We start from the raw sequence: 27,739 nt of genomic DNA, 5'->3' as shown, positions 1-27,739 counted from the left end.
ACAAAATGTTGTGTCTCGCAGGGCCACGGTGCTACATACTAGTTAAACATAAGATAAACATACAACAATGCAAGTATAAGAGAGAAAAAAAAAAAACAGTGAGAGAGAATAACAAAAAAATCCAGAAAATACATTTAAAAAAAGTAAAAAATGAATTGATTTGCATTTTAAAGAGTCGTCTCCAAGAATCCTCTCCAAGTTATGAAGGTTTCGAGGCTGACGTTTGGCAACACAAACCTTCAGCTCTCTCCACAGATTTTCTATGGGATTATGATCTGAAGACTGGCTACGCCACTCCAGGTCCTTAATGTGTTTCTTCTTGAGCCACTCCTTTGTTGCCTTGGACGTGTGTTTTGGGTCATTGTCATGCTGGAATACCCATCCACGACCCATTTTCAATGCCCTGGCCCCGATGGTACATGGCCCCATCCATCATCCCTTTGATGTGGTGCAGTTGTCCTGTCCCCTTAGCAGAAAAACACCCCCAAACATAATGTTTCCACCCTCCATGTTTGACGGTGGGGATGGTGTTCTTGGGGTCATAGGCAGCATTCCTCCTCCTCCAAACACGGCGAGTTGAGGTGATGCCAAAGAGCTCAATTTTGGTCTCATCTGACCACAACACTTTCACCCAGTTCTCCTCTCAATCACTGGCAAACTTCAGACGGGCCTGCACATGTGCTTTCTTGAGCAGAGGGACCTTGCGGGCAATGCAGGATTTCAGTCCTTCACAGCGTAGTAAGTTACCAGTTGTTTTCTTGGTGACTATGGTCCCAGCTGCCTTGAGATCATTGACAAGATCCTCCCGTGTAGTTTTGGGCTGATTCCTCACCGATCTCATGATCACTGAAACTCCACGAGGTGAGATCTTGCATGGAGCCCCAGATCGAGGGAGACTGACAGTTATTTTGTGTTTCTTCCATTTGTGAATAATCACACCAACTGTTGTTACCTTTTCACCAAGCTGCTTGGCGATGGTCTTATAGCCCATTCCAGCCGTGTGTAGGTCTACAATCTTATCCCTGACATCCTTGGACAGCTCTTTGGTCTTGGCTAAGGTGGAGAGTTTGGAATCTGCTTGATTGCTTCTGTGGACAGGTGTCTTTTATACAGGTAACAAACTGATATTAGGAGCACTCCCTTTAAGAAAGTGCTCCTAAACTCAGCTCCTTACCTGTATAAAAGACACCTGGGAGCTAGAAATCTTGCTGATTGATAGGGGATGAAATACTTATTTGATTCATTAAAATGCAAATCAACTTTTTTTAAATGTGTTTTTCTGGATTTTGTTTTGTTGTTATTCTGTCTCTCACTGTTAAAATAAACCTACCCTTAAAATTATAGACTGACCATTTCTGTCAGTGGGCAAATATACAAAAGCAGGGGATCCAATATTTTTTTTTGCCATTGTATATGTGAAAGGTGGATTCTAATCACCTGCAGCAGCATTGTTGTAAATCCCCAGACATCTTACAATTCCTGTTCCACATCATTGGACAGACACAGATTTTGTCAATGACTTCTATTGGAAAGGAAAGAAAGTCGGTCTGGAAGAAAGGCTCAGAGCAGTGAACGCACAATATTGATGAAACAATGAGCATCTAGACAGCACTGAACACATCGCATCTACAAAAGTGACTGCCACTTCATTTAAAATCATTCAGTTATTGAAATAGTCTGGCCATAACTACAGTATAATAAGTGAAAACAATGAGCTGTCATTCCCCCTGTGTGATGGGTATATGACTCATTGTACATGCAGAGCTAAGCTGTACCATTAGCAGTCAATGCATCAAGCTATTTCAGGATTTCTAATAAGTATTTATCATTGGGGGAATCTTACTTAATGAAATTCACATTATTGTCTCAGTATACATGACAGCAATGGATGACTATTTCAGCCTGGCTGCACCAGAAAGAGAAAATGCAATAACCTGAAAATGCTAGCAGGCAACCTGGACACATGTGGTCAAATCATTCCTTCATGCATCGCCAATACCAGTTTCTCAATCAACACATCTTTGTTAGAGCTACATATTGTAAACAAAAACAAAGGAGCACACATAAATGTCAGTCTGGTGCCTACACAAACTAAAACTGTCAGTGTAAACAGCATGTAAAGGAGAAGTAAAAAAATAAACCGTAGAAAGACAGTAGGAAAATAAATCACAAACTGCGTTTTTTTCTTCATCATGAGATCAAAATGCATGACAAATACAAAGAACATGCAAAACTGAAGCTTGAAACACTGAGGGCATTTAATGGTCTCTCATCCTTCTACGAGGACATTGAGCCCTTTATGTGTGAACCTCTCAATGACCAACTACTGTCAGTTTAACAGATCTAACCTGATGGTAGGCCCTTTACGGTGAAGACCTGAGATAGTGAGAGATTAGAGGTGCGATTAAAGGAAGAACCCAATTATCCCTCAGCATGAGACTGACCCCTCGAGACACTTCCGTTATTGATTTCCAATTACAGGACTGTGTCTTCCATTGGACAAGCCTGATAGACAGAAACAAGCAGAATTTCATGCAGAGTTCACATGATCACAGACACACAAGAACAATGGATTCAATATGCATTATGAACAAACTGGCTTTTATATGTTGAGAATATAAACAGTTTAAATAAAGGAAGGGTTTTTCAAAAGATTCGAAGACCAAAATCAAAAGGCATCAAAGCAAAATGATTTCAAACGATTCTTTACAAGCTGAAAGACTGTTACTGCCCTCTTGTGGTAGAAAAAGTAAACTTACCTTTTTTTTCTTTGGTAACTGAAATGACAGTAACAACTGGTGCAAAAGTGTTGATTTTCGCTCTGAAATACATTGTCAAAATAAACTGAAAATACTGCAATGAAGCTGCACGTAAAACTGAAAAACAGCATTTATTTCCATTGGTTACATTATTTATTTTACAGTTTAAAACAAACAAAAATTACTGTTCAGAATAAGATTAAATCGGAGCAGAAACCAGGTTTGGATAAAACAACCAAATGGACTTCATTATATAATTGCATTGGCTTAGGATGAATTTGTTTTCGATTCCATACTGTGAGGCATATAATGGCAGTGAAACATCAGTGTTTGTACCACACAAAAAAGTTCAAGATAAATTTAGATTGACATACTCAATTTAAATAACAGCATGTATTAGAAAAAAAGCAAAGCTAGTCTTATTGGTTTACTGTGTGTGAAAGCTCTTTCGCCATCTAATAGCTGAGGACAATAGAGTTCCTTGTCAAAGAGTCCTCAATTGCTACGCTTGATACAAAACAGAGACTGAATCCACTTTGTTACAGGAAACAACACAGTACTAATTAAAGCAGAGGATAATAACCCTAAAATCCCATATAACTCTGGTAAATTTTACTTAACACTGCTAAAAATACAGATGACCATTTTGAGAAAAAAATAAATAAATTATGGCAGTATGGTAGACTTTGCTTTCAAAATACCTTTTTCCATGAATGGCACCTCACCTGGCAGATCCTTAACCTTCATAAAACAGGCACGTGTGTGGATGAGAGGCAAAAGCCTGAACAGACAGAGCACAAATTGTCCTCAAATCATACACTAGATCTGTTCAGGTATAGAAAAACAAACAAACAATGGAAGGAAAGAACTGAGCATTTTCAGCAACCAAAGGAAGGGTTAGGAAGTGAAAACCATGACCATTGGCCTAACTACTTTTTTCATGCATGGGAGCTACAATAGAAAAGTTTAATACTTCACATCTGTAATACAACTGTTTCTCTCAATATAGCACAGGAATGACATGTAACCCCATTTGATGTTATCAACCAAAAGTTTATAAATAAATAAATATTGCCATATAATCTGCTTAAAGCACGTCCAAAGAAAAACCCTTCACCAGGCCTACTAAATATCACGTAGCAATGATTCCTAGAGCTTTAGTCTTTAAGTGCCTGAAATCAATGGGGGGGGGGGGGGGGGGGATATATTCTAGTCTTCTAAATAAAGTAAAACCAAAGATGGTCAAGTACATTGAAAGCGCAATAGCAAACTATCCTCTCTGTTTATGGTAGTAAAAGTTAAGATTTTAATTCTTCATGCAGGCACAAATACTAAAGCCATGCATTTCTTCTGGGTCTGTTAATATTTGAGCCATAACTCGCACCTTCCCAGTCTCAGTAGCAAATCAAGGCAGCTAAATCTCTCTTTCACCTTACAGATGCAGAGATCACATTTTGTTAAGCTAACAAAACAATGGCGAACCAACAATACGAGGCCAGTTTCTTTAAATTACATTCTGTACATTATATATACTTGATTTGTACCATACAATATAAATCATCATAGATACACTGTGCTTTCATTTTAGCCCAGAAATGGTTTGTCAGTCTCCCTGCCTTCTTCCATTTAAGGGAACATTTTTTAAAACTAGTATGCGAGTGTGTTTATAATATATGCGTGCCTTTAAGATGTTTCAGTCATGCTATGAAGGTTTTAATGACCTTCTGTATAACCTGGCCACAGCCTGGGCAAGGAGCATGAAATTTGAGCAGCTTGCGGGCACAGGGGAAGCAGGTGATCAAGTGAGCTGTGCGGCCGTGGATGATGTTGCCGTTGCGCGGCCGCACTCGGCACAGCTTGCAGGGTTCCAGTATGGCCTCTGGTTGGCATTCCGTCTCCATGTCCAGCGTGTCCTGGCTGTCTCCCTCTGAGCTCTCCTGTAAGTGGTGGTGAAGCTGGGAAGGAGCCTTTCCTTTAGGCGAGGAAGTGGATGATGGGGGGATGTTTCTAGTGACGTGGTGTGAGGGGAGGACGATGGGGTCAGACACAGTCCTAAGGCAGTCAGGCATGTCGATTCCATCATCATCCTCCTCGTCTTCATCCCTCTCAGGACGTGAACTGCAAGCAGGGATGTCTGGTACAGAGATGGAGTGCACAAGACGAGGACAATCCTTGTACCAGTCTTTCCGCAGAGCCCAACAGCGCATACAGTACCTTTGAAGAGGGGTGTTAAATTTGCGGCACTCTGAACACTGCCACGCATCCTGCCAGAAAAAGAGGTCATTTGAATAAGATATGCCTTCCATGTATATTTAACTATTTTAGAACATAAACAGAACAATATAAAGATGATAAACTTAAATATACACAAACAGTTCTTTAAATCTTACCCTTTACATATTAATTTCATTATATAAAACTGTTCAAAAGTTTGGGATGAGTACATATAAAACTTTTATTCAGCAAGCAAAAAGTGACAGTTAAATCATTTATAATGTTGCAAATGGTTTTGAAAGTAATCCTGTTCTTATTCAAATTTTTATTCAAAGAATCGTGAAAAATATTGAGTTTTACTGTTTTCCAAAAAAAACTTCAACAGCACAACTTCTTAAAATAATATTAATAACAAGAAATGTTTCTTGAGCACGAAATCAGCATACAATTATTTCTAAAGGATCATGTGACACTGAAGCCTGGAGTAAGGGCTGCTGAAGCTTTGCCATCACAGGAATAAATTACATATTTATCTTGTAGCAAGGACATTGTTAAAACAATTCAAGTGACATCAGTGGTTCAACCGTTATTTTACGAAGCTATGAGAATACTTTTTATGCACAAAGAATACAAAAATAATGACTTTATTCAACAATTCGTCTCCTCTGCATCACCCTGGGCCCATTTTGGAGAGTATCCACTGAATGTAAACAACGTATGCAGCACCACGCGGAAACGCGATTTTCGTTCAGATCAAAGTGTTGTTTACGTTCAGTGGATACTCTCCAAAACGGCGCAAGGGTGACGCGTAGACGACGAATTGTTGAATAAAGTTATTTCTGTTTTCTTTGCGCACAAAAAGTATTCTCATAGCTTTGTAAAATTATGGTTGAACCACTGATGTCACATGGATTATTTTAACGATGTCCTTGCTACGTTTCTGGACCTTGATCGTGGTAGCAGGGCTCGCAAAATCGCTAGCCCGACGTCCCGGGGCTATTGTGTTTTCCAGTCGGGCTACCAAAATGTATCACTGCCCTGCCCGACAGGCTAGCTTAAATACAGGGCTCCCACGCAGTGTTCCCTCTAAGCTGAGCGCGCGCGCGACCGCTCTCTTCTTCCACCAAGGCAGCTCAAAAGAAATAATGTGCCTCACGCACACAAAAATTATTTGGGAAGCCATTTGATTGAATGCCGCCAGTAAAATGGAAAGAATAGCAATGCTCGGGCAAACCACTATAGAGCTGATGTCACGACAGAGTTAGAACCGTTTTCATAGAAAGAGAACCATATGCACCAAATGAGTCGCTGTAGAAACTGAATACTTCAATGGTTACGGTGCGCTCAACACGAGAGACAACACAAACACAATGGCTGTGTCCAAATTCAGGGTCTGCATTCTTCGGAGTACTCATTTGAAGGATGTTACGTCACAGCGCCGCGACGAAGGCTGTCCAAATTCGTAGGATCCTTCAAATGCGGCCCACAAATACGTCCTCCTTTTCCCCGAATTGGAAGGATGGGTGTGGTGGATCCTTTCCCGTCCTACCTATCCCATAATTCTTTTCGGCAGAGCGTAATGGCGGACGAAGCGAGCGGTAGCGGAGTGGGAGAGGAGTTTCTCTGACAAAACAAGCTAAAGTTTATGCTTCGGCTCAATGAATTTGTAGGAGAAATTAGTAGAATACTTAAAAACAAATAAAAATAGGCTATAATGGCTTACCTGGATGTGACTGTCTTGTAGTCTGATATAAAAAACTCTCCGACAACGAGCAAAGAAAGTATTTAATTTATTTAATTGCTTTATTTCTTCCAAAAGAATTAAAATGAGGAGAATAACTCTTTGTTTGTCAATTTTCCCGCTTCTTGCTTGGCGCTGTCACGGTTGCTAGGCGACAGGATATGAGCAACGGGTAAGGGAGGGAACTGAAAGAAGGGTAGGCTGTCCAAATTCACAAACACCGACTTCCGGGTTTTGCGGACGTCGGAGGATCCCTCCTCCTTCAACTGGGTAGGAAGGATCCTAAGGAGGATGCAGACCCTGAATTTGGACACAGCCAATGACATCTGAAATAAAACATCCTCATGTATTAAAGAAGAGCGGCTCGATTAAGTGCTGGAAATAGCGGAGGATGGGCAAAGAACGGTAACAAAGACATGAACAGTCACACACAAGAGTATTGTACAAACTGTACTTCATAACGATGTTTAGACAGCTATAGAAGAATTCATGTTCACATTTTTTTAATATTTAACTTACAGATCTCAGCTTAAGTTTGGCTTCAGTTTCTATTCTATTCTATCAGTTTAAATAGTTTGTTATGATAATATTAAATGATAATTATTTATCAGGTTTTTGACTTTGAGTCTCTTGCTCATCAAGGCTGTATTCATTTAAAAAATACAGAAAAAACAGTGATTATAGTGAAACATTGCAATTTCTAATATTGGTTTCCTATTTTAATACCTATACTTTAAAATAGCATTTATCCCTGTGGTCAAAGCTGGATTTTCAGCATCATTACTCCAGTCCTCAGTGTCCCATGATCCTTCAGAAATCATTCTAACATTCTGGTTTATTGTCAGTGTTGAAACTGTTGTGCTGCTTCATATTTATATGGAACCTGTGTTACTTTTTTCTTTGATTCTTTGATTAATAAAAAGTTTAAAAGAACAGCATTTATTCAAAATAGAAATATTTTCTAACAATAGTCTTTATTATCAATTTTATCCATTTAACACATCCTTGCTGAATAAAGTTTATTTAACTTTCTTTAAAAAAATTTAAAGTATCTTTAAAAAAGAAAGAAAAAGATTCTGACAACACAATTTTGAATAGTTTATATTGTAACAAAATCTATATTTTGACTAAACACTGTTCTTTTTAACTTTTTTTTTTTTAAATATCACAGGTCCCAAAAAATACAGTATATGAAAAAAGAGAAAAAAAAGCAGTACAACTGTTTCCAACACTGATTAAAAATCAGCATATTAGAATGATTTCTAAAGGATCATGTGACTCTGAAAATACTGCTTTGCTTCACAGGAATTAATTACATTTTAAAGTATATTAAAATAGAAAACATTTATTTTAAATTGCAATAATATTTCACAATATTGTTGTGAGAAATAATATTCAGTATGTTTTTATCAAATAGATACAGCCTTGATGAGCATAAGAAACTTCTTTAAAAAACTTTATTGATCCAAACTTTTGAACTGCAGTGTATTGTTCAGTAAACATGTGTTCTCAGGTAACCTAAAATGTACATCATTTAGTTACATCGAGGGTCAAATCAAATATAAATAGCTAATTGAAGTTAAAATGTACACACTTTTTTGTGTGCGTGCTGTACAGGTCTGGTATAAAGAATGCTTTTGCTCAGGTGACCGAAATGTCCACCCAATAGAGAAGTTTTACTCAGCAAGAAAAAAAATAGAGGGAACATTGCTCCCACGGGTCCTTAAATTTGATACAACTAAACTGAAGAGTTTTTAAGGCCATAGACAGTTTTAAATACGTTAAATGGTATAATAAATCATTTTTCAAATAGCCTTAAATAAATTAAGAATTCTGCAGATACCTTGTAAATAAAAAACTCTTTCCTTGATATTCGTTGATATGTGTGTATAGAAAATGTTTTTGATTTACATTTATGGTCTTTATTTTATTTGGGCTAGTTAAATTAATTTTCGGGCTACCAAAATCTTAAGAGTACCTGCCCGAAGGGCTACCAGAGATTTAGAAATTTTGCGAGCCCTGGGTAGTATCCTTGCTGTCTATGGGTGGGTCTGAGAGCACTCAGAATTCATAAAAAAAAATCTTAATTTGTGTTCCGAAGATTAACGAAGGTCTTACCGGTTTGGGACGACACGAGGGTAAGTAATTAATAGGGGTGTCAAAATTAATCGTTGCATCGCGATGCGAACGTAAACGATTCTGCATCGATGCCGTAATGGACCATAATCGATTAGCCTACGACGTCATTCGCATACACGCTTGTCGCGTAGGGGTGAGAATCTTTAGTCACCTCGCGATTTGATCCGATTCCGATTCTGGGAGTCACGATCCGATTCCAGAACGATTCTTCATGTACTTACCATTAAATCCATTACATATTCTATTGTGTTGGGCAGGGTTCTGTTGTTTTTTACTATGACATCATAGACAGCGGGAGATCTATTAAGCTGCATTCACGCATGGATCTCATTCGAAATATAAGTAATGTGGTTTGTTCTGTCCGTTTAATCCCTTAAAACATAACTGGCTGTTTACATTAATTTTGCGTCATAATACATTAAACCACGGAGTCGCGCACAGCCGCATGCGCGAGCAGTCTACACAAACAAAGCACGCGTCAGCATTTGAAAGTGAAAGCAGCCTTCTGTTAGTGAGGTTCATATTTTAAATATATAAGTCCACTGCATTCCCAACCACATAAATGATGACTTCGTAGAGCATTTGTAAGGAAAATACCGACGGGCGAGACCGCACACTTCAAGTGTAACATCAAACAAAGCGCGCGTCTCTCAGTGCATCCTGTGCAATGAATTCCGTGAATGTCTTTGAGTGGTGTGTGTGTGTGAGGAATTGGAAGCAAGCAGAATACGGGTGTTTCTAAAGCAAACTCAGCGTCATCGCACATCTGGTTAAAAACTAAGCTCAGAATCGATTCTGAATCGTTGGACAGAGAATCGCGATGCATCGATGGATGGATTTTTTTTCCCCCAGCCCTATTGTCGCGCGAGTGTTAATGCACGCTCTATTTTAAAATCTGAGCTCTGCTTTTTCCCGCGTGCGCGCTAGAGACAAACGCGGCAGGCTTCGTTGCACAGAATATGCGCTGTGAGACACCTTCGCATTGCTTGTGCTTCCAACTCGCTGTTATTTTAGTCTTTTACTTTAGATATGCTTATTTCTGCCGTTTGGAATGCAGTACGTAATAGATGCACGAAAGATGTTTGTTCGTCCTGAAGCTCGTGGCTCCGGTTAAATGCACTGCATTATGATACGAAATTGATGTAAACAGTCAGTCTTTCAGAACAGGCCAAAACATCTGATATGTGGAAATAGATCTGTGCATTAGTGTGAAGTCAGTCTATTAAAGCTGTCAGTGTCTATGATCTCATCAGTAATAATCAAATGGCAATAATGCTGAGGACTCCGTAAACTTGTGATACTTAAAGCACTCCCAGATACTGAAAGTGTTTTTTTGTTCATCACTTGTAATCATCTTTTCGTCCCTTTATTACTTTATATTTGCTTGTATGTTTTGAAGCTATATTTACTTTTAATTCTTAATAATTAATTATATATTAATTAACAATTATTTTAAAAAGTAGCATGCTTATATAATTTAATAAAAATGCACAAAATAAATTTGATATAATCGTGATATCGAATTGAATCGAATCATTGACATGATAATCGTAATCGAATTGAACCGTGAAACCAGTGCCGATGCACACCTCTAGTAACTAAATGACAGAATTTTCATTTCTGGGTGAACTATTCCTTTAAGTAGGTAGGTCAGTATCGGTATTGGCCATTAAAAAACAATTAAAAAAATGGTTGATCACTAATAAAGAACAGAAAAAGTACTATTTTTCTTATACATATACCTGTGTGGAGATCTCAGTATCAGTGTCGTCACTTAAACACTGAGAGTCATCATCCCGATCTTCTTGCATCTGAAAGTGAAAATGAATTGCATTTAGCTGATTATGATGACTCAATGTTAAAACGAAATGGTCAATAAAGAAAAAACAACATTACCTTCCTGTCATCTTTACCATCTTTCCCGGTCTCCTCTTCTTCATGTGGGGATTCCGCGTCACTTCCCTGCTCCAGCACTGCCTCCTTCATCTCCACACTAACTTGCTCGCTCTCTGCCTCATTCAGGAACCACAGATCATCTGTGGTGTCAGAAACGATGGCCGTGTCCTCGTCCTGTCCGGGAGAAAGCTGTTCTCTCAGTCTAGTTGTGTGACAGTCTCACTACAATGACTTAACTCCAATAAGACTACGGAGGTTTTTTTTTTTTTTGGGGGGGGGGGGGGGGGGGGGGGGGGGGTTACATTCTTGTTTGTCTTCATGATAAAGGCCGTATGAATTATGTTCTGGGTATTGTGTCCTCTTACTTGATTGGTGTGAATATCCGTTGAACCGTTGCTCCGGCGAGTGTAATTACTTCGTAAGTTACCCAGAAACCACCAGGGCAACCCAGAAAGGTCCCACTCTTCCAGAGTAAAGTCTAGCTTTGGCCGTTTGCAAGCAGACCTGGGCAAGCCGTCTGAGGAGTCTGTAAGGATAGATCAATATCTGATCTTAAAATACAAATTACAATTGCAAAAATGAGGGATAATGATGACCTCTAAAGACACATTGTCTAAAATGTGTTTGGTGGTCCATGCTGACCTTCATCAGGATCACGTGGCCTGCGTTGCGAGCAGCTCTGCGTTGTATCAGTGCTAGAACTACCAGCAATGAGAGCCGGTCCAGAACTAATCGACCCACTGGAAACCTACACGGTAAGGGAAAAATCGAATCAGCTTACAGTAATGACATGACACTCGGTAAGACAGCAGTTCCTTCACAGCAGACGCCCGTGGGTATGGCAACAAAGGCTAAGTACTCACAAGTTGTGGGAGGGGAAAAAAAATAGAAAGTTTCTAAAAAGGTTGCTTAGAATGGGTCACAAATGGAGATATTAGACACCGCTGCAACTGTAAGTGCAAATAAAGTAGCAACAACCAAGTAGACTCCTTGTATCTAAATGACATCTCACCAATAATACTAGTAATGCGTAACTACTAGTAAAAAACCCAATCCAAAATAACACCTTTTAAAGTTATTATTAGAACAAATCACTCAAAGCCTTTCTATTTAAAGTCTAGCACAAATTAGCACAAACGCATGACGGTACTAGGCACCTCCTCCCAGACTGCTTTTCCAAACTCCAACTCACAACCGTAAACCGTCATGCCAACGGTGTTAAATGTGGATGGGTGTATGACAGAGGGGAAAGGGGAGAAAAGGGCCAGTGAACTGAGAAGGAAGCTGCAGTCCTTCCGAAAGAAGCAACGATGCAGAGAAGGAAACTCTGAGTGACAAACAGAGACAGGTACTCTGTCCCCCAGCAGCCAGGCCCATGCTGGTGGCTTCTCCGGAAGGACCACCAGACCAAGCCGGCCGTGGGGAAGTACAGAGACGGTGCCACTCTGTACAGATACGGCTGGCGGAGACAGCTGCCGCCCTCTCCTTCGTGGCAAACAGGCTACTGATCATGATGCAATTCTACACACAAAAATTGCATTGTAGCAAAAGTCTGAGCAACTACAATGTAAAGAAAAGATGTGAAAGCTTGAGAAGACCATTATGGGCATACAAGTAACATTGATTAGAGCACACATAAAAAAATGGAAAAAGCTGACAAATGTAAAAGGCTGTAAGTATTGTATGCTGAAAAAGCACCCATTTAATGACCTAAATCATCTAAAAAAAAAAACACCACATTTTTTACTCAAAATGCCCTGCACAAAGCACTTTTGTCAGCCTTTCTTTTACAAAGAAATCACAAGTAACAGAATTAATCAATAAATTAGATTTATCATGATCAAGATTCATTTGATTTTCTGATCAATTGTTTGCCATGAAAAGGAGTAGCAGACACTGTTTCTCCTGTGCACCATGCTTTAGTTTTACCTGACCAGGATCTTCACTTGGAGACTCATTAGAATCCTTGCCGACTGAAAGATTCTTTGCAGCATCTGTATTTCAAATAAGACACAGTAACAAAACAAACAAAAGAAAAAAACCTGCCCTTTATTCACCAAGCACACCTCAAGCACACTTGGCCGAAACGTAATGCCTGAATCTGTGGTGGAAAATGGGGTTTATAATAAATATTTGTTTTTTATTTAATCTTTTATTTCACCTAGTCAAGTATTTAACGTAAAGTCAAGATTCTGTATAAAGATTGCACAGTACACTAACTTGATAATACAATGACAAAGTTGGGGGGAAAAACATAAAAGTTTTTACATACCCAATGTAGCACACACATCACATTCAGACATACACACATACACACCTTAAAATGAAAGGTGGGGCTAATCAAAACGACAGAAAGCAAGAGAGTAAAAGGGCTAAATGACAGCATGACATGTCATTCAAGATCATTCAAAATATGCATCTGTAGGAGATCAAATTCAACAACAAGACGAATGGACTTACCCGAATTATTCAAAATAAACAAATTCCTCTTCAACATCTCATACACAGGGCTATGAAAGGCAGAAAAGAAAGACGTAAATACCTGATATGTTAATTATCTTGATGTATTCAGAGCTGTTAACGGGGTAATTCATCCAAAAAAAACAAAGACAACTCTTGTCACCAGTTACTCCTTTCATGTTGTTCTAAACTTGCATGACTTTCTTTCTTCTACAGAACATAAAAGATATTTTGAAGAATGTTGGTTTTGGTCACAACTGACTTCCATTGCATGGATATTTCTCCAAACATTCTTTTGTGTTCCACAAAAGTAGTCAAACAGGTTTGGGTCAGTGAGTAAATAAGTGTTAGCGCCCCCTTGTGTCAATTTGCAAAGGTAATTTATCAGCTGATAATGTACATTTTCAGATGATTATTCAGTACATTATTTAACTGCAATTTAAGTAAACATATGTGTGTTTGGTGTGATATATTTATATTGGCCATTATATATTTATATTGGTCATCAGCCAACCAACTACCTGTCTAGATATTGTCAACAACTGAAAAACCAGACACAAATGAGAGGCATCTTTCTGTTTTCTCTGCCATTTACAGGTGCTGGTCAAAAATTAGAATATCATGAAAAAGTTGATTTATTGCAGTAATACCATTCAAAAAGTGAAACTTGTATATTAGATTCATTCATTACACACAGACTGATATATTTCAAAAGTTTATTTCCTTTAATTTTGATGATTATAACTGACAACTAATGAAAGTCCCAAATTCAGTATCTCAGAAAATTAGAATATCAATTAAGACCAATGCAAAGAAAAAGATTTTTAGAAATGTTGGCCAACTGAAAAGTATGAACATGAAAAGTATGAGCATGTACAGCACTCAATATTTAGTTGGGGCTCCTTTGGCCTGGATTACTGCAGCAATGCGGCGTGGCATGGAGTCGATCAGCCTGTGGCACTGCTCAGGTGTTATGAGAGCCCATGTTGCTCTGATAGTGGCCTTCAGCTCTTCTGAATTGTTGGGTCTGGTATATTGCATCTTCCTCTTCACAATACCCCATAGGTTTTCTATGGGGTTAAGGTCAGGCGAGTTTGCTGGCCAATCAAGAACAGGGATACCATGGTCCTTTAAACAGGTACTGGTAGCTTTGGCAGTGTGTGCAGGTGCCAAGTCCTGTTGGAAAATGAAATCTGCATCTCCATAAAGTTGGTCAGCAGCAGGAAGCATGAAGTGCTCTAAAACTTCCTGGTAGACGGCTGCGTTGACCTTGGACCTCAGAAATCACAATGGACCAACACCAGCAGATGACATGGCACCCCAAACCATCAATGACTGTGGAAACTTTACACTGGACCTCAAGCAACGTGGATGATGTGCCTCTCCTCTCTTCCTCCAGACTCTGGGACCTTGATTTCCAAAGGAAATGCAAAATTTACTTTCATCAGAGAACATAACTTTGGACCACTCAGTAGCAGTCCAGTCAAGACGCTTCTGACGCTGTCTCTTGTTCAAGAGTGGCTTGACACAAGGAATGCGACAGCTGAAACCCATGTCTTGCATACGTCTGTGCGTGGTGGTTCTTGAAGCACTGACTCCAGCTGCAGTCCACTCTTTGTGACTCTCCCCCACATTTTTGAATGGGTTTTGTTTCACAATCCTCTCCAGGGTGCGGTTATCCCTATTGCTTGTACACTTTTTTTCTACCACATCTTGTCCTTCCCTTCGCCTCTCTATTAATGTGCTTGGACAGAGCTCTGTGAACAGCCAGCCTCTTTAGCAATGACCTTTTGTGTGTTGCCCTCCTTGTGCAAGGTGTCAATGGTCGTCTTTTGGACAACTGTCAAGTCAGCAGTCTTCCCCATGATTGTGTAGCCTACAGAACTAGACTGAGAGACCATTTAAAGGCTTTTGCAGGTGTTTTGAGTTAATTAGCTGATTAGAGTGTGGCACTAGGTGTCTTCAATATTGAACATTTTCACAATATTCTAATTTTCTGAGATACTGAATTTGGGACTTTCATTAGTTGTCAGTTATAATCATCAAAATTAAAGGAAATAAACATTTGAAATATATCAGTCTGTGTGTAATGAATGAATCTAATATACAAGTTTCACTTTTTGAACTTTTATTACTGAAATAAATCAACTTTTTCATGATATTCTAATTTTATGACCAGCACCTGTAAATCTCCTTTCTGGTAGTTATGAGCTCACCTGGGGTTCTTAACAGAGAAGCTCCCCACTTCCAGTAGCTCTCCAAGTGGGTCGTCTTGACAGTGAACAATGTGCTGTCTTTGTTTGTCATACAGCTCCTTTATCATGATGTACTGACCCAGGTAGTGCATGACCTAATTAAAAACACTGCCATTATTAAATGTACCTTATCAAGCTGTTCAAACTCTTATCCAAAGCATGCGTCAATAAGCAGATGTCAGCTCATAAACGCTCCTCACCTCCTTCAGGGTAAACACCTCCTCCTGAGCACCTGCTTCTCTCAGGATCTGGAGCAGAGGAGCTCTGGGGTGGACCTGCAGAATCAAAAAGCAACATATTTAACAGTATGAAGCCTACTTTATCATATTTTATACATGAACGTCTAAAGCCTCTAAATTACAAAATAATCAAAACTTTGCTTCAAAACCTGTTGCACAACCTACTACAGCCCTATGATGGATAATTACTTTTTAGATTAATACTTTTTTAGTAAGTAAAAGGCCTTTAATAGAGTAAGTGTAAAAATGTCTACTTTCAGGTATGAAAATCTTGAAATTGTATAAAGTAAACGTAAGAATAACTTGTCAGTAATAATTTAAAATGAACATTTACTGACTGGTGTACTGAATTACCCCTACATTATTATTTATATACTTTTTTTTTTTTAGAAAAAATCATGTACTAATACTAAATATGATACAACCGGCTTGTGAGGAATTAACTTATAAAGCATCTTAAGCCATAATATAAGAAAGACAGAAAGACAATGGATAACTACATGCATTTTATATGCATAAAAGTCTCATTGATTTATATCACTATCAGAATTTCACTTTACTAACCGAATCCCCCCAAATCACATACTTTTTAAGGAATAAGAGCTACATATTCTCATATCTTACTACCTAGGCCTGACTTATCAAATAAGATACAAAAATAAAACACATATGCATGAACATTTTTACAAATAGATTTGGCCTGCTCAACGAACAGTTCCATTGCTTAAAAATAACAAACAAATAAAACAAAAAGATTTTCCTTCTAACCGTTTCATACGTCAGGCTTTACATGGGTAGATTAACTATGAAACCTCAAGAATGAGACTTAATATATAGTGAAAGTGCTTATCTGTTGCTGACCTGAGTCCCTTCCCCTGGAAGAGTCCTGCATGAAGAGCTTGACCCCGTTAACTGAGATGATGGTGATGACAATGAGGTCATGATTGACTTAAGAGCTGTGAGGAAGCATATTTATATTCAGAACAACGCCAACGTCTTTATATCAACAAAAGGCTGTCTTTCAAAACCTAGTGAGCTGTCTAACGTTACCAAGACATCATAGATGTCGTTCAAATCGAGATTGACAGCCCAATAGAAATACAATGCATGTTAATAATATATATACAGTGCACTCGAGTGTTAGCTATGATAAAAAAGAAAAACAAATAGATTAAGGTAATGCATTTTCCTAAAAGCGTCACAATGTAGCCGTCAGCTAACTATAAAAAGCAAGCATTTCAATACCATTTCACGCGCACAGGATGACTTTACTTACCATTATCCTAGTTCTTGCATTTGGATAACAAGGTAAACTGTGATAGTTGGCAGGGTTAATTTCCGAGGTTGAAACAAGGATGCTAGGCTAACGTGCGCGAGCTATCAGCGCGCGACATTTAGAAGCAAAAGAGACGTTAATGTTTAAACTAGACCTCGCGTGATCGTGCTGGTAGTGCATTCACACTCACCGTGTTATCTGTGAACGATTACATGGTTTCCAGTTTTTTTAAAAATCAGCGTTTGCGTAAAGAAAGGGAGAGAGAGGTGTGTGGGGTTTTTTGAACAGTTGCAGTCAGTGGAAGTTGACGTGGTGTATGTCGTCATCGGGGTTGCCAGACCTTACGCAGTTCCCTTTTTTCTGTGACCTTTACTGCAATTAACATTAACCATCCTCAGAAATAAATACAAATACGGGAATATGTGTTTAAAGTATTTAATACGGTTGAAATATATATAATATATATATATATATGAATTATTTATCTTTTCCCCTCCCTCCAAAAGCTAAGAGATTCTAAATGAGATTTACCCTACTAACGAATTTTTAAGATCAAATTGAATTTTGATGTAAATAATTGTGATTTTTGTGAAACAAGTATTGAAACTTTATGTCTATGTAGAGAATCCGTTCCCATGGTCACTGCTCATTCTTTTGTTTTGTTTTTGCCTTCAAGTTCAATAATCGTTCATTATTCATTGTATCGTTTGCAGGGAAGAGAAGCTGAGAAGCTGCCAAACTTTTAAATGACAAAGTATAATTGTTGTCATTATAAATATTATTTTTTCCCATGGTGACGGAGGAGAATCAGAGATTGTGAGTCACATTCAGCGAACAGTCACGAACTCACTGTAATTTTTATATTTATTTCAACATATGACTAGCAAAATCAAATCCCTATGAGCTTGTATTTTAAAATGCTGGTTTAATGTACGAAGACAGTGATGCTAAAAGCCAGAATATTAACGCGACACGTTTTCCTCCCTTTAGAAAACCGTAATGTAGAAAGCGCTTATGGATTAAGACGGTGATATTTAATGTTCATATTTTGGGCTCATCTGTTTTTCTGCATATATTATGATTTATTAGTAAGGTGTGTACAGAATGTCTTGATGCATTAAGCGTGTTCTTATGAGAGGAAATGCTTAACGTAAATAAACGCGTTTGTTCACATTTTGAGTTTATTTGAGTATCTGCTTTACAATTTTGTCTTCATCACGGTCTTGGTACATTAAGCCACTCTTAGAAAGTCAAAAAACATAAAAAAAAAAAAAAAAACAGTGCATTATCCAGTTTTCTCTCAAAACGATGATCTGAGTTATTATTGCAATTCTCGATGCAACGCACAATTGTGACATTTTTCACAATTACGACAGAAAACAAACAAACAAATACTTCCCTAAACTCAATAGCGGAAAGGCAGCGCTATCCTGCAAGTATGGCGGATAATTATTTTTATTAAATGCTATAAAGAACATAAAATAATAATAATAATCAATGCCAGGGGTGAGTGCAATGAGGAATACATTACAGTTATTAGTTACAAAATCATGAAAATATTATGCAAATGACACAATGACACAGTTTTAAGACCTTTGGAATTGTTTTATGTAAGAAGAGTGTCCAGGTAAGATTTAAGGTCCTTACAGAAAACAGGAAAGTAGGGCTTGGCACCTTGAAACTTACATTTGTGTAAAAAGAATTTTGCAAGAGTTTATCAGATAATATTTGTCCTCGTCTTCTTTAGCAAAGTTATGACAACCAAATAAGACATCTTTATATAACAAAAAGAAACTCTGTGAAGAAAGAGCATGTACAAAAATACAAAAATCCTTCCAAAATAAATGAGTATATGTACATTCCCAAAAAAGATGGGACATAGATTCATCTTCAGCCTCACAAAAGGAGTATAAAGAATCAATATCTGGAAACATTTTTTTCATATAAAGCTTAACAGGGTAAAAAAAAAAAGATGACGTAATTTGTAAAAAACCTCCTTAACCTTATAAGTTATTAAATATTTAGATGATAAAATCCACACTTTCTTCCATGGAATGTTATCGTATAGGCCATTCCAGTGGGATAAAATATATGGGAGAGAAGTTATCTCAGCCTGAAACAGTTGTCTAATGCTTTTGTTCCGACCGGAAGAGGGAGATAAAAAGCAAATATTCCCAATCACTGTATCAAAGGGACAAATCTCTGATAAAGAAAACTGGGATCTAGCGTTATGGCCCCACAGGGAATAGCGTCCATTACAATGGAGAACTCTCGAGGAGTGACAGGAATATTATATTTATTTAGGAATTCAGAATAAGAATATAAATAACCATCATAGTTTAATAACTGAGAAACTAGAATAATATTATAATTGATCCAATTTGGGAAAAATAAGGATTTGCTTTCATAAAAATATCACCATTATTCCAAATAAAATAGCTGTGAGGACTAAAATTATGTTTATAAATCAGATGCCACGCCAAAAGCACTTATTTATGAAAATTTGATAATTTAAGGGGTAACTTAGTGATATTGTAATTATATCACAATAAGAAAGGAAGACCTCCCATCTTAGAGAAAATAATATTAGGAAGAATATTCCAAAATGAATCAGGATTTGTTAAATACTGCTTTAACCAATTTATCGTAAAGGTATATATAGAAGCAAAATCTAAAAATTTATAACAACAGATTTCTTGACATAATATTTTCTATGTTTCCACAGAAAGTCAAATAACATTCTATCGATGTCTGCACATACAGGTTTATCTACGCATAAAGAAAGAGCGGGGTAAGTCATTCTTGAGGGTTCGGCCTCTTAATGATAAACCTCTGTAACCATGAACTGAATTTCCTTTTAGCTTTTCCAATAACTGGGTCAAAGTTTAACCTGCATCTGGCTTTATCATCCTTACATATAGACACACCAAGATAGGTCCTCATTTAACTGGGATACTGTAAAGAGAAGGAGAAGAACAAGTTTTAATAGCTAATAATTCACATTTATCAAGATTCAGCTTTAATCTGGAAGCTTTTGAAAACATTTGAGTTCAATAGCGACTGGAATTTGTAATTTATCTTTAATAAACAAAGTAGTGTCATCAGCTAGCTGACTAATAAGTATATGCTTACTGGCATCAGTAATACCTTGTAGATCACTTCTTGAAAGGGAGGAGAAAAGAAGTTGTGCAGCTATAAGAAATAAGGAGAGACAGGGCAACCCTGATGAACATCTCTTGACAATTGAAATAGGAGAGGTACCCCATTTATCCTGCAAGTATGGTGGATAAACAAAGCAGTTTCCCAGAACTCAACGCGGCGTTACGTCATATTCTCATTGACTGTTTCTCAAACAGAAGGCTCCATCCTCCGGAGATCGCATTTGTAGGCTGCATACATCATAAAGATCATCTTATTTTAGATTATATAAGCTGTGTCTCATTTAGAAGGATGCGTCCCCCGGAGGTCGAATCCCCTGTAGGTAAATAAATATAAGTCTACTGGGCATCTTTGTTTCGATGTTTGGTGTATTGTATATGTCATTAAGCAGTGATGGGAAGCTTACTTTTGAAATGTAATTACACATTAAAAATGACCCTATTTAAAATGTGATTACATTTCATTACTTTATGATTACTTTTTTAAATTTCTAATGTTTTCAACTGTTAATCATTTGCATTTAAACCAAGCAGGGTTACCTTACAGTACTCAAAAATGATTATTGTCAGACTTTCAAAATTAAGATTATAATACTTTAATTTTAAATCACAACCACCACCACCAAAAAAAAAAAAAAAAAAAAAAAAAGACTTCAGCATCTCTTTTTACTTTGAGATATCTGAGGTTAAATATAGATTTAAAATCATAAGATATAGTTTAATAGTTATGATACTGTTTTTGAAACCAAATCTTTGCATAGCTATGACAGGAAACACTGGCATCTAACAATGCCTTGGGAAAAAACAAACATAAAAAAAACAGTTAATCTTAAAAAATAAATAAAATAAAGCATATCATATACATAAACCCAATTAGGAAATAGTTATTGGATAAGCATGTGTCCTATTCAGTGTCATAAACTCCTGAAATATTGGTGTCTCATATTTTAGAGAGAGAAAAATCACAAGAAACAAGGACATGAGCCTCATTGTATTTCAAATTCTAATGGCTTTATTTATATATAGAGATTTGTATATATATATAGTTTATATAATAACGTTGACTTCAATTGCTTTATTATCCTTTTTTCATTTTTGTTCTGTTTAGATTTAAACGACAGGACAAAGAACAAGGCATTCCACATGATCATATATTACAAAAAAAGTAAAGAAAACTTGACTGTGCGCATCGCACACATGAATTACATAGATAATACACTTGCGTTAGTATAAATAATGAAATATGGGCATGTCTGAATTCACTTCGACAAAGTTTGCAGAGAGAGAAACAAAGGAAAAGAGAGAGAGAGCATTGTTATGACAGCTAAGGGAAGAATAAATAATTCATCATATTTTAATCCAATCAATCTGTTGCATAGTTCGAAGCAAGCAGTACTGCCATTTCAGCATGATAACGATTCTCACAAAAGCTAAATGAAAGGGCTCGACAAAATCTAGTTTTTCTTTCGCCAATTAAAACACACACTGACTGCAGACACCGTTCGTGACTGTGAGATCAAGATATTTTCTAACACACACACACGTGCACATACTTTGTTGTCTGAATCCAAAACATACTCAACTGTTTACTCCAAGTGCGCACTGACAATTAATGAAATGGTAATTCAGCTGCTTATGGTGATTTTTCCCATTCATGCAGCATTGAGATTGACACAGCTGGGTCAATTTTACATGAATTTACCATGGATCTAAATGAGCTCAACTCACACTGACAATGGAAAACAAATCAAGTGTACACTATTTCCAACAAGAACATTGAGTCAACTTATCATTAGACAAGATTTGGTAACAGTGTATCCCCCTACTGTCACCTTATAGCCCTTAAAACTACATTACATTAGGTGAGCACATATTGTCTGGCATCTTAAAGAGACTGTAAACACATACATGACACAGGGACACATTGGGCTTTTTAAATTCACCAGTCGACATTTTCAATTCATTTATGCAAAACAAATGCAAAACATATTCACTTTCAGTTGGCCACCACACTTTCCCAAAACCAATGATCAAAGACACAGTTTTCTCATTTTTAATCAATTACTCAGGACTAAATCAATCAGACACAGTGGTGCAGGTTGTCCATGTGGTCCATTGGCACTTCTGTGATCCTAGAGATGTAAGAAAAATTATAATCACAAAACACTACATTTCTGTATCTGTAAAGTGACTGTAAACAGATTGTTTTCCAACATTTTATCCCTCGCTAAGCAAAGCCCTTGTCCTTCAAAGAGATCTTGTCCACTAAAAATAACAGAAACCTAATTTGAATAGCTGAATTCATTAATGGCATGATTTTGCTTATGATGAGAATAAATGGTAATGATGTGCTTTAATCTAAACTCTTAAAAATAATGGTTCCAAAGGGGGGTTTTCAGAGTGATTGCCATAAAAGAACCACTTTGGCTTTCCTGAAGAACCTTTCAGTGAACAGTTCTCAAAAGAATCATTTTCTTCTGTAGAGGCCATTCACACAGAATGCGTTTTAGCTTTGAAAAATGAGAGATACATGCAGTGGAATGGCGAAAATGAAAGGGGTCGTTGAACCCGGCCCTTATTTTAACTTTAGCACTGCATTTTTATAACACCATCTAGCAAGTTTACACACAAGAACAATGGGAATTAGTGTGGTGGAATGGACGCATTGTGTGAACGGCCCCTTAGTATGAAGAACATTATTAATCCAAAGAACCTTTTGTGGAATGGAAAGGTTCCATGGATGTTATGGAACCATAGAAACCAATAACCTAATTTTAAGAGTGTATTTCACATTAATAAAAAAAAGAGCTGCGGTTTTGGATTGATGACTGCACATTCATTGGCTAATTGAAATAACTAAACCTAGCTTGTATGAGTTTATTAAACAATGCTCTCTTTCTCTCAAAGCCCTCAAATAGAGGAAAAGAGTAGGAATAAAGAGATTAAAGGGAATCAGTGCATTTCAGGAAAGTGAAATGGGGACTCAAGTACGACTGTTGCCTACCTTGAAAACGCAAGTCCTTCAGCTTTACTGCGCTAGCGTCTTTCATCTTTGATGGATCATGCATGGATGAGAGAGAGCTGTCTGGATGGAGTCGGTAACCCACACAATAAGGTGATGGAACATCAAAGCTGGTACCACTCAGCAATTAAGCAGTTCAATCGACAGCCACTGCTTATGGCTAGAAAAGTAATGAAACCAAGCCAGAGCGAAGTGCGACTGACCAGAGAAAAATAAAAGACCAGAGATTGTTCAAGCACATACTCTGGCAGTCATCCCCCAATTCCCACGCCCCAGTAATTAGGAAATTTAATGGAGTAGTGCTCTCTCGTGACGTCTAGACAAGAAATGAGATGCTTTCATCTCTTCGACATTCTTCTCTGAAACTGCATCGAGTCAGTGTGTGTTTCCTTCGCAGTCTACTGATGTGAGTGTGCGTGCGCGTGTTTGTGTGTCACATTCATTCTGGTAACAAGTAAACATTTGGGGATGCCTCATTCCATATGTAATCATGCAGAACATTGAACACATATATTGAACAATTACAATTTTTTTTCCCCCCCAAGTACAGCGTGGTTTAAGCTACACAGGACACTAAAAATATCAATCGCACCAGGTTGTACATATTGATTTGAACCACCAATTTGTTTATAAGTAATGCATGCCACATCGATGATATTATGTTTATACAAAAATAACATCAGTATATATTACTGTTTCATATGAATTACAGAAATCAGATGTTCTATTGACTGCTTTCCCCGCAGTCAAATACAATTGTCATTTCACTCAACATCAGATGTAAATGGAATAAATATATGCAAAATAAGTGGTTGTAACTTAATGTTATATTCCAGTTTTAAAACAATCTTTTATTTACAGCTGTGGTGTATCATTTCCTCCCGTCCCAACCAAGCAAACAAGAACTGTCAGACAACTTCAGCAGAGTAGTAATGCGTTAAAATTCAGAGTTATTGCACGACACCTTGAAGCGATTCTCAGTTTACACAATGCGAGAGAGAAAAACATGTGCAAAAACAGAAATTGTTCTAAAGAGGTATTAAAGGGAACCAGAAAAGAAAATTAAAGACAATGGCTTTGATCGTTTCCCCCTTTTTTTCTGCATCCATTCTTATCAAGTAATGAAAAAAATAGAAGTGAAGGGGGCATGTTTTAGATCCTCATGAGAAAGAAATATCCAAATATGGATGAAATCCAGTTGCAAGTTATTCCAAATGAACAAGAACAAAGACATAAGTCTGTACAAAGCAACCCTTTGGCAGAATTTATATAAAGCTCTATCTGGAAACCGTTCGACTGCTTCCACATCAAGTCAAATACACTTGTAATTTCGTGTAACATACAGTATGTATGCGTCATTTATATCCAGAGCTAAGCATGCACTCAAAAAAAAAAAAAATGCTGGGTAAAATATGGACAAACCCAGTGATTGGGTACCCAACTGTTGGTTGAAAACAACTGGGTTTGTCCATATTTAACCCAGCATTTTTTAGAGTGTGACAACAATGTTTTCACAAAGACAAATCAAAGTTAAATGATGACAACACAGAGAATACGTACTGTAATAATCTCTTTTTTCCATAGCCGACACTTTGCCACTTTAATGGGTGATACAGAAATCTCACAGAAAATAAATTATGCTTTATCAATCTAAAAGAACATAGAAGTTGAGTTCGAAAACCTCAAAACCTTTCATTAACATTTCCCACTGTAGTCCAACAGATTCTAATTAGGAGGCAAATCATAATATTTTACACATCTATCTGGGGCTGCAGGTTTGGAGTACGCTATTCGGGATAAGGCCATTAAATGCTCACTCTTCTGTTGACAACTCGACCAGACCCCTTTACAGTAAACACTTAACTTTCTCAGCTCAGACATTAAATCTGACACCGCATGTGGTTACAAACATGGCATAAATATTTATATTTATATATATATATATAAACTGCAATATGTACTCAACTGCTTATTTTGCTAATTTGTCATGTCACCAAACTCTCTGGCCTATACACCTATATTTATATATTTTCCCAAAATATTAAAAAGTACTTAATATAAAAATACAGAACAATTGTAAAAAAGGAACAAAACATTGAGTTTTATATGAAATTCATGCATGCTTCCCCACAATAACATACCATGTTCCACTTAAGCGAAATAACAAAAACTGCCAGTAGGGGGAACTGCAGCATCAGCCGACTGCTGTGGAACCTTTCCGTAAACATTAAAGTGGTCCATCTAGGTTTTTTTTTTCTTTAGGCAGTGACTCTCCGTATGTTTTTCAAATTTGGTTGGAAATACAAAATAAACTGCAAAAACAATGGGATATAAAAGAACAATCTATAAAATATGGCTCTGAGCAAGTAGAAAAAGGTGTAATTTGAGGAATCCATCAAACCTAGATTGGTATGAGCGGAAGGTCGGTCTATGGCAGTAGTATGTTTTGGCTGATAAAAAGCACATGTCGTTGAGGCCGCACTCTTATGAAAACAGTCCAATCTAGTTTGTCATCCAGGTTTCAACAGCGCTCACAAGGTCCAACAGAGGCCCTTGCCACAAGCTATTGTGTGTTGGAGTATGTTTTCTTTCTTTTTTCTTTTTTTAAATAGCAAAAGCATGCTTACTTCGTGCAGTATCCTTACCCTCGCAGGCTAAGTTCAGGGATGGAGTTCTACCAGTGCCGTCTGAGTAACTTGGAGCTTATGTGGAGCACAGCCTGATGTTAGATAACAAGGAGAACACCTAACTGCAGAGCTGAGATGAGGAAAAAGACTGGATTTGAAAGTACACACAAACAGAATCACCTCTATCGCATTTTTTTTTTCTAAAGAGGAAACAAGAAAAAAGAAAATCCTCTTATTAGTTGTTATATCCCATAAAGGTTAGTAATACAATTCCCATTCCCATACAATCAGACACAGATGAACCTAAATACAGATACATGCACACAATGATGAGGTGCTGTACCTTCGATAAAGTACTTGGTCAATTAGCTGGGTATTCGTTTCAGGGCAGATGAACATTGACAAGAGACTAGAGATGCCCATTGGGTGTGATTTCGATGAGATGATGTGTAGGATGACCCTCCCTGCCCCCTTAAGAGCCAATTAGGTATTCTTAACTCAGCTATCGAATAAGTTTATTATAGCCTTTTATTCTGCTAACGTTCACTATAGCAGCCTTACATCTGTACATATAAAGTGATCGAACACCCAAAATGAGCTTAACAGCATCATATGTGACAATGTCTGAACACATGGCATGAATGTAGTGTCTGAACCACTTAAAATGTCCATTAGAGAATAAAATCATTTTAAAAACTAAAGCAACATGGGTAGCTTCACTGCCATGTTTTTCAAACCACCTTAAAACAGAGAAAATTAAGAGAGAGAAGAAAGAGAGGGAAATCTATTCAAATAGCAACTGAGTGCATGAATATAATAGCCTGTATCAGCAAAAAAAGAAAAAAGAAAAAAAAAAAAACTATGTAACAGAGTCCTGGGACAAATAACAAAAATGATTACAGCATTACACAAGACCAGAGACTTGACAATATAAAAATGAGAAAAATCACAACTGAGATAAAAATGCCAGTGACAGGCTGAGAGAGGGCGTTTGCCGCAGCGTCGCCCTCTAGTGTGTAAGTTAGGCCATGCGTCACATGGGCTGCAGCACAGCCGCATGTACTTACAGAGCGCTGTTGCTGCTGCTGCCGACACAGTGCAAGTCAAGAGGGGCAGAGGGGTGGGGAGGAAGGAGGAGAGGAGAAAGGGATCGTAGTCACCCCATCGGCCGCTGTAGGTGCTGCTGTCTCTCAGATGTGCATCAGCAGGGCTCCACCAGAGGAGTGGTGCACAGGTTTTAAAAACAGAACAAACAAAACAAAAAACAATGATTTCGGGGCAGGAGAACGATGGGATGTTCACACAGAGAATTCATGGCTGTGAAGAGAGTGGCCCGGGGGTTCGCCGCCACCTCCGTTTCTGGAAGAGGAGGGGAGGTGCTCGATCTCTACACAGCCCTCGTCTATCGTGGGGACGCGGGGTTCCTCCTCGGAGAGGGGTACAAACTCAGGGTGGGACATGAAGTTATGGATGGAGCTTCTTGATTCTGGCTTCTCTAGGCCCTCGTATAGGGAGCTACGGAATGCGTTCACCACCTTAATCTGCAGCGAGGAGTTGGGAGACAAAAAGAAAAAGGAATTAGTGGGATCGTATTGGCACGGGGTCTGCTTCAGAGCGGGATGCACTGGATCTGGAGGGGAACAAAAATATGGTCAGTGGTGGGAGATGATTTCATTTCCACAATAGCAAACAAAAAAAATAAAACACACAAAAACAACAGCACAGACTGTTGAATAGAGAAACGGGGACAAAATGAACAAAGCACGACTGTGATGCAATTTCCTATTTGGGGCAAATTAATGAGGAAATCAGGCATAGCATAAAACCGTAAGTGGGACACATCCATATCAATCACAAGCTTCGAAACATTTCAAACTAAATGACCACAATCACAGAACCACTGCAAGACGAGACGGACATGCAAACCAATGTTTGTTCAAAAAGCTATTTAGG

At 37.8% G+C, this 27,739-nt stretch overlaps 2 protein-coding genes across 8 annotated transcripts in view; both read right to left on the bottom strand.

Annotated features, from left to right (window-relative positions):
- Positions 1–2,860: 2,860 nt before the first annotated feature.
- LOC306857177 (protein Mdm4) lies at positions 2,861–17,300 on the bottom strand. 4 transcript variants are annotated; one of them, XM_079396954.1, is made up of 11 exons: positions 17,170–17,297; positions 16,565–16,659; positions 15,665–15,739; positions 15,426–15,559; positions 13,210–13,259; positions 12,679–12,743; positions 11,392–11,497; positions 11,115–11,275; positions 10,750–10,923; positions 10,596–10,664; positions 2,861–5,023 (listed from the first exon to the last, which is right to left on the bottom strand). In XM_079396954.1, exons 2-11 carry the CDS (start codon positions 16,643–16,645, stop codon positions 4,457–4,459), a joined length of 1,482 nt encoding a protein of 493 aa, XP_079253080.1. In that variant the 5' UTR covers positions 16,646–16,659; positions 17,170–17,297; the 3' UTR covers positions 2,861–4,456. The 4 variants fall into 4 exon arrangements, with proteins under 4 accessions (XP_079253080.1, XP_079253077.1, XP_079253078.1 ...); XM_079396951.1 differs by having other exon boundaries at positions 2,867–5,023; positions 10,750–10,938; positions 16,980–17,300; XM_079396952.1 differs by having other exon boundaries at positions 2,867–5,023; positions 10,750–10,938.
- Positions 17,301–25,765: 8,465 nt separating this feature from the next.
- The window catches only part of LOC306857180 (plasma membrane calcium-transporting ATPase 2-like), a 101,230-nt gene continuing 99,256 nt past the window's right edge, over positions 25,766–27,739 (bottom strand). For all 4 annotated transcript variants that reach the window (XR_013783075.1, XM_079396956.1, XM_079396958.1 and 1 more), the window contains one exon: positions 25,766–27,327. Coding sequence is in view for 3 of the 4 variants with exons in the window: in XM_079396956.1 (XP_079253082.1) it covers positions 27,085–27,327 (243 nt within the window). In the remaining variant the exon portion in view is untranslated. The remainder of the gene's footprint in view (positions 27,328–27,739) is intronic.

This window comes from Barbus barbus, assembly GCF_936440315.1.
Source record: "Barbus barbus genome assembly, chromosome: 37".
Lineage (NCBI taxonomy): Eukaryota > Metazoa > Chordata > Actinopteri > Cypriniformes > Cyprinidae > Barbus > Barbus barbus.
This window is presented reverse-complemented; position numbering and strand designations above follow the sequence as displayed.

Excerpts from the sequence above, each read along its gene's own strand:
- LOC306857177 (XM_079396951.1), bottom strand. The coding sequence starts at position 16,645 with ATGACCTCATTGTCATCACCATCATCTCAGTTAACGGGGTCAAGCTCT. Across the intron at positions 13,260-15,425 it reads TTCTCTGTTAAGAACCCCAG|CCCTGTGTATGAGATGTTGA; the intron begins GTGAGCTCATAA and ends TGCCTTTCATAG. Across the intron at positions 11,276-11,391 it reads GCCACGTGATCCTGATGAAG|ACTCCTCAGACGGCTTGCCC; the intron begins GTCAGCATGGAC and ends CTATCCTTACAG.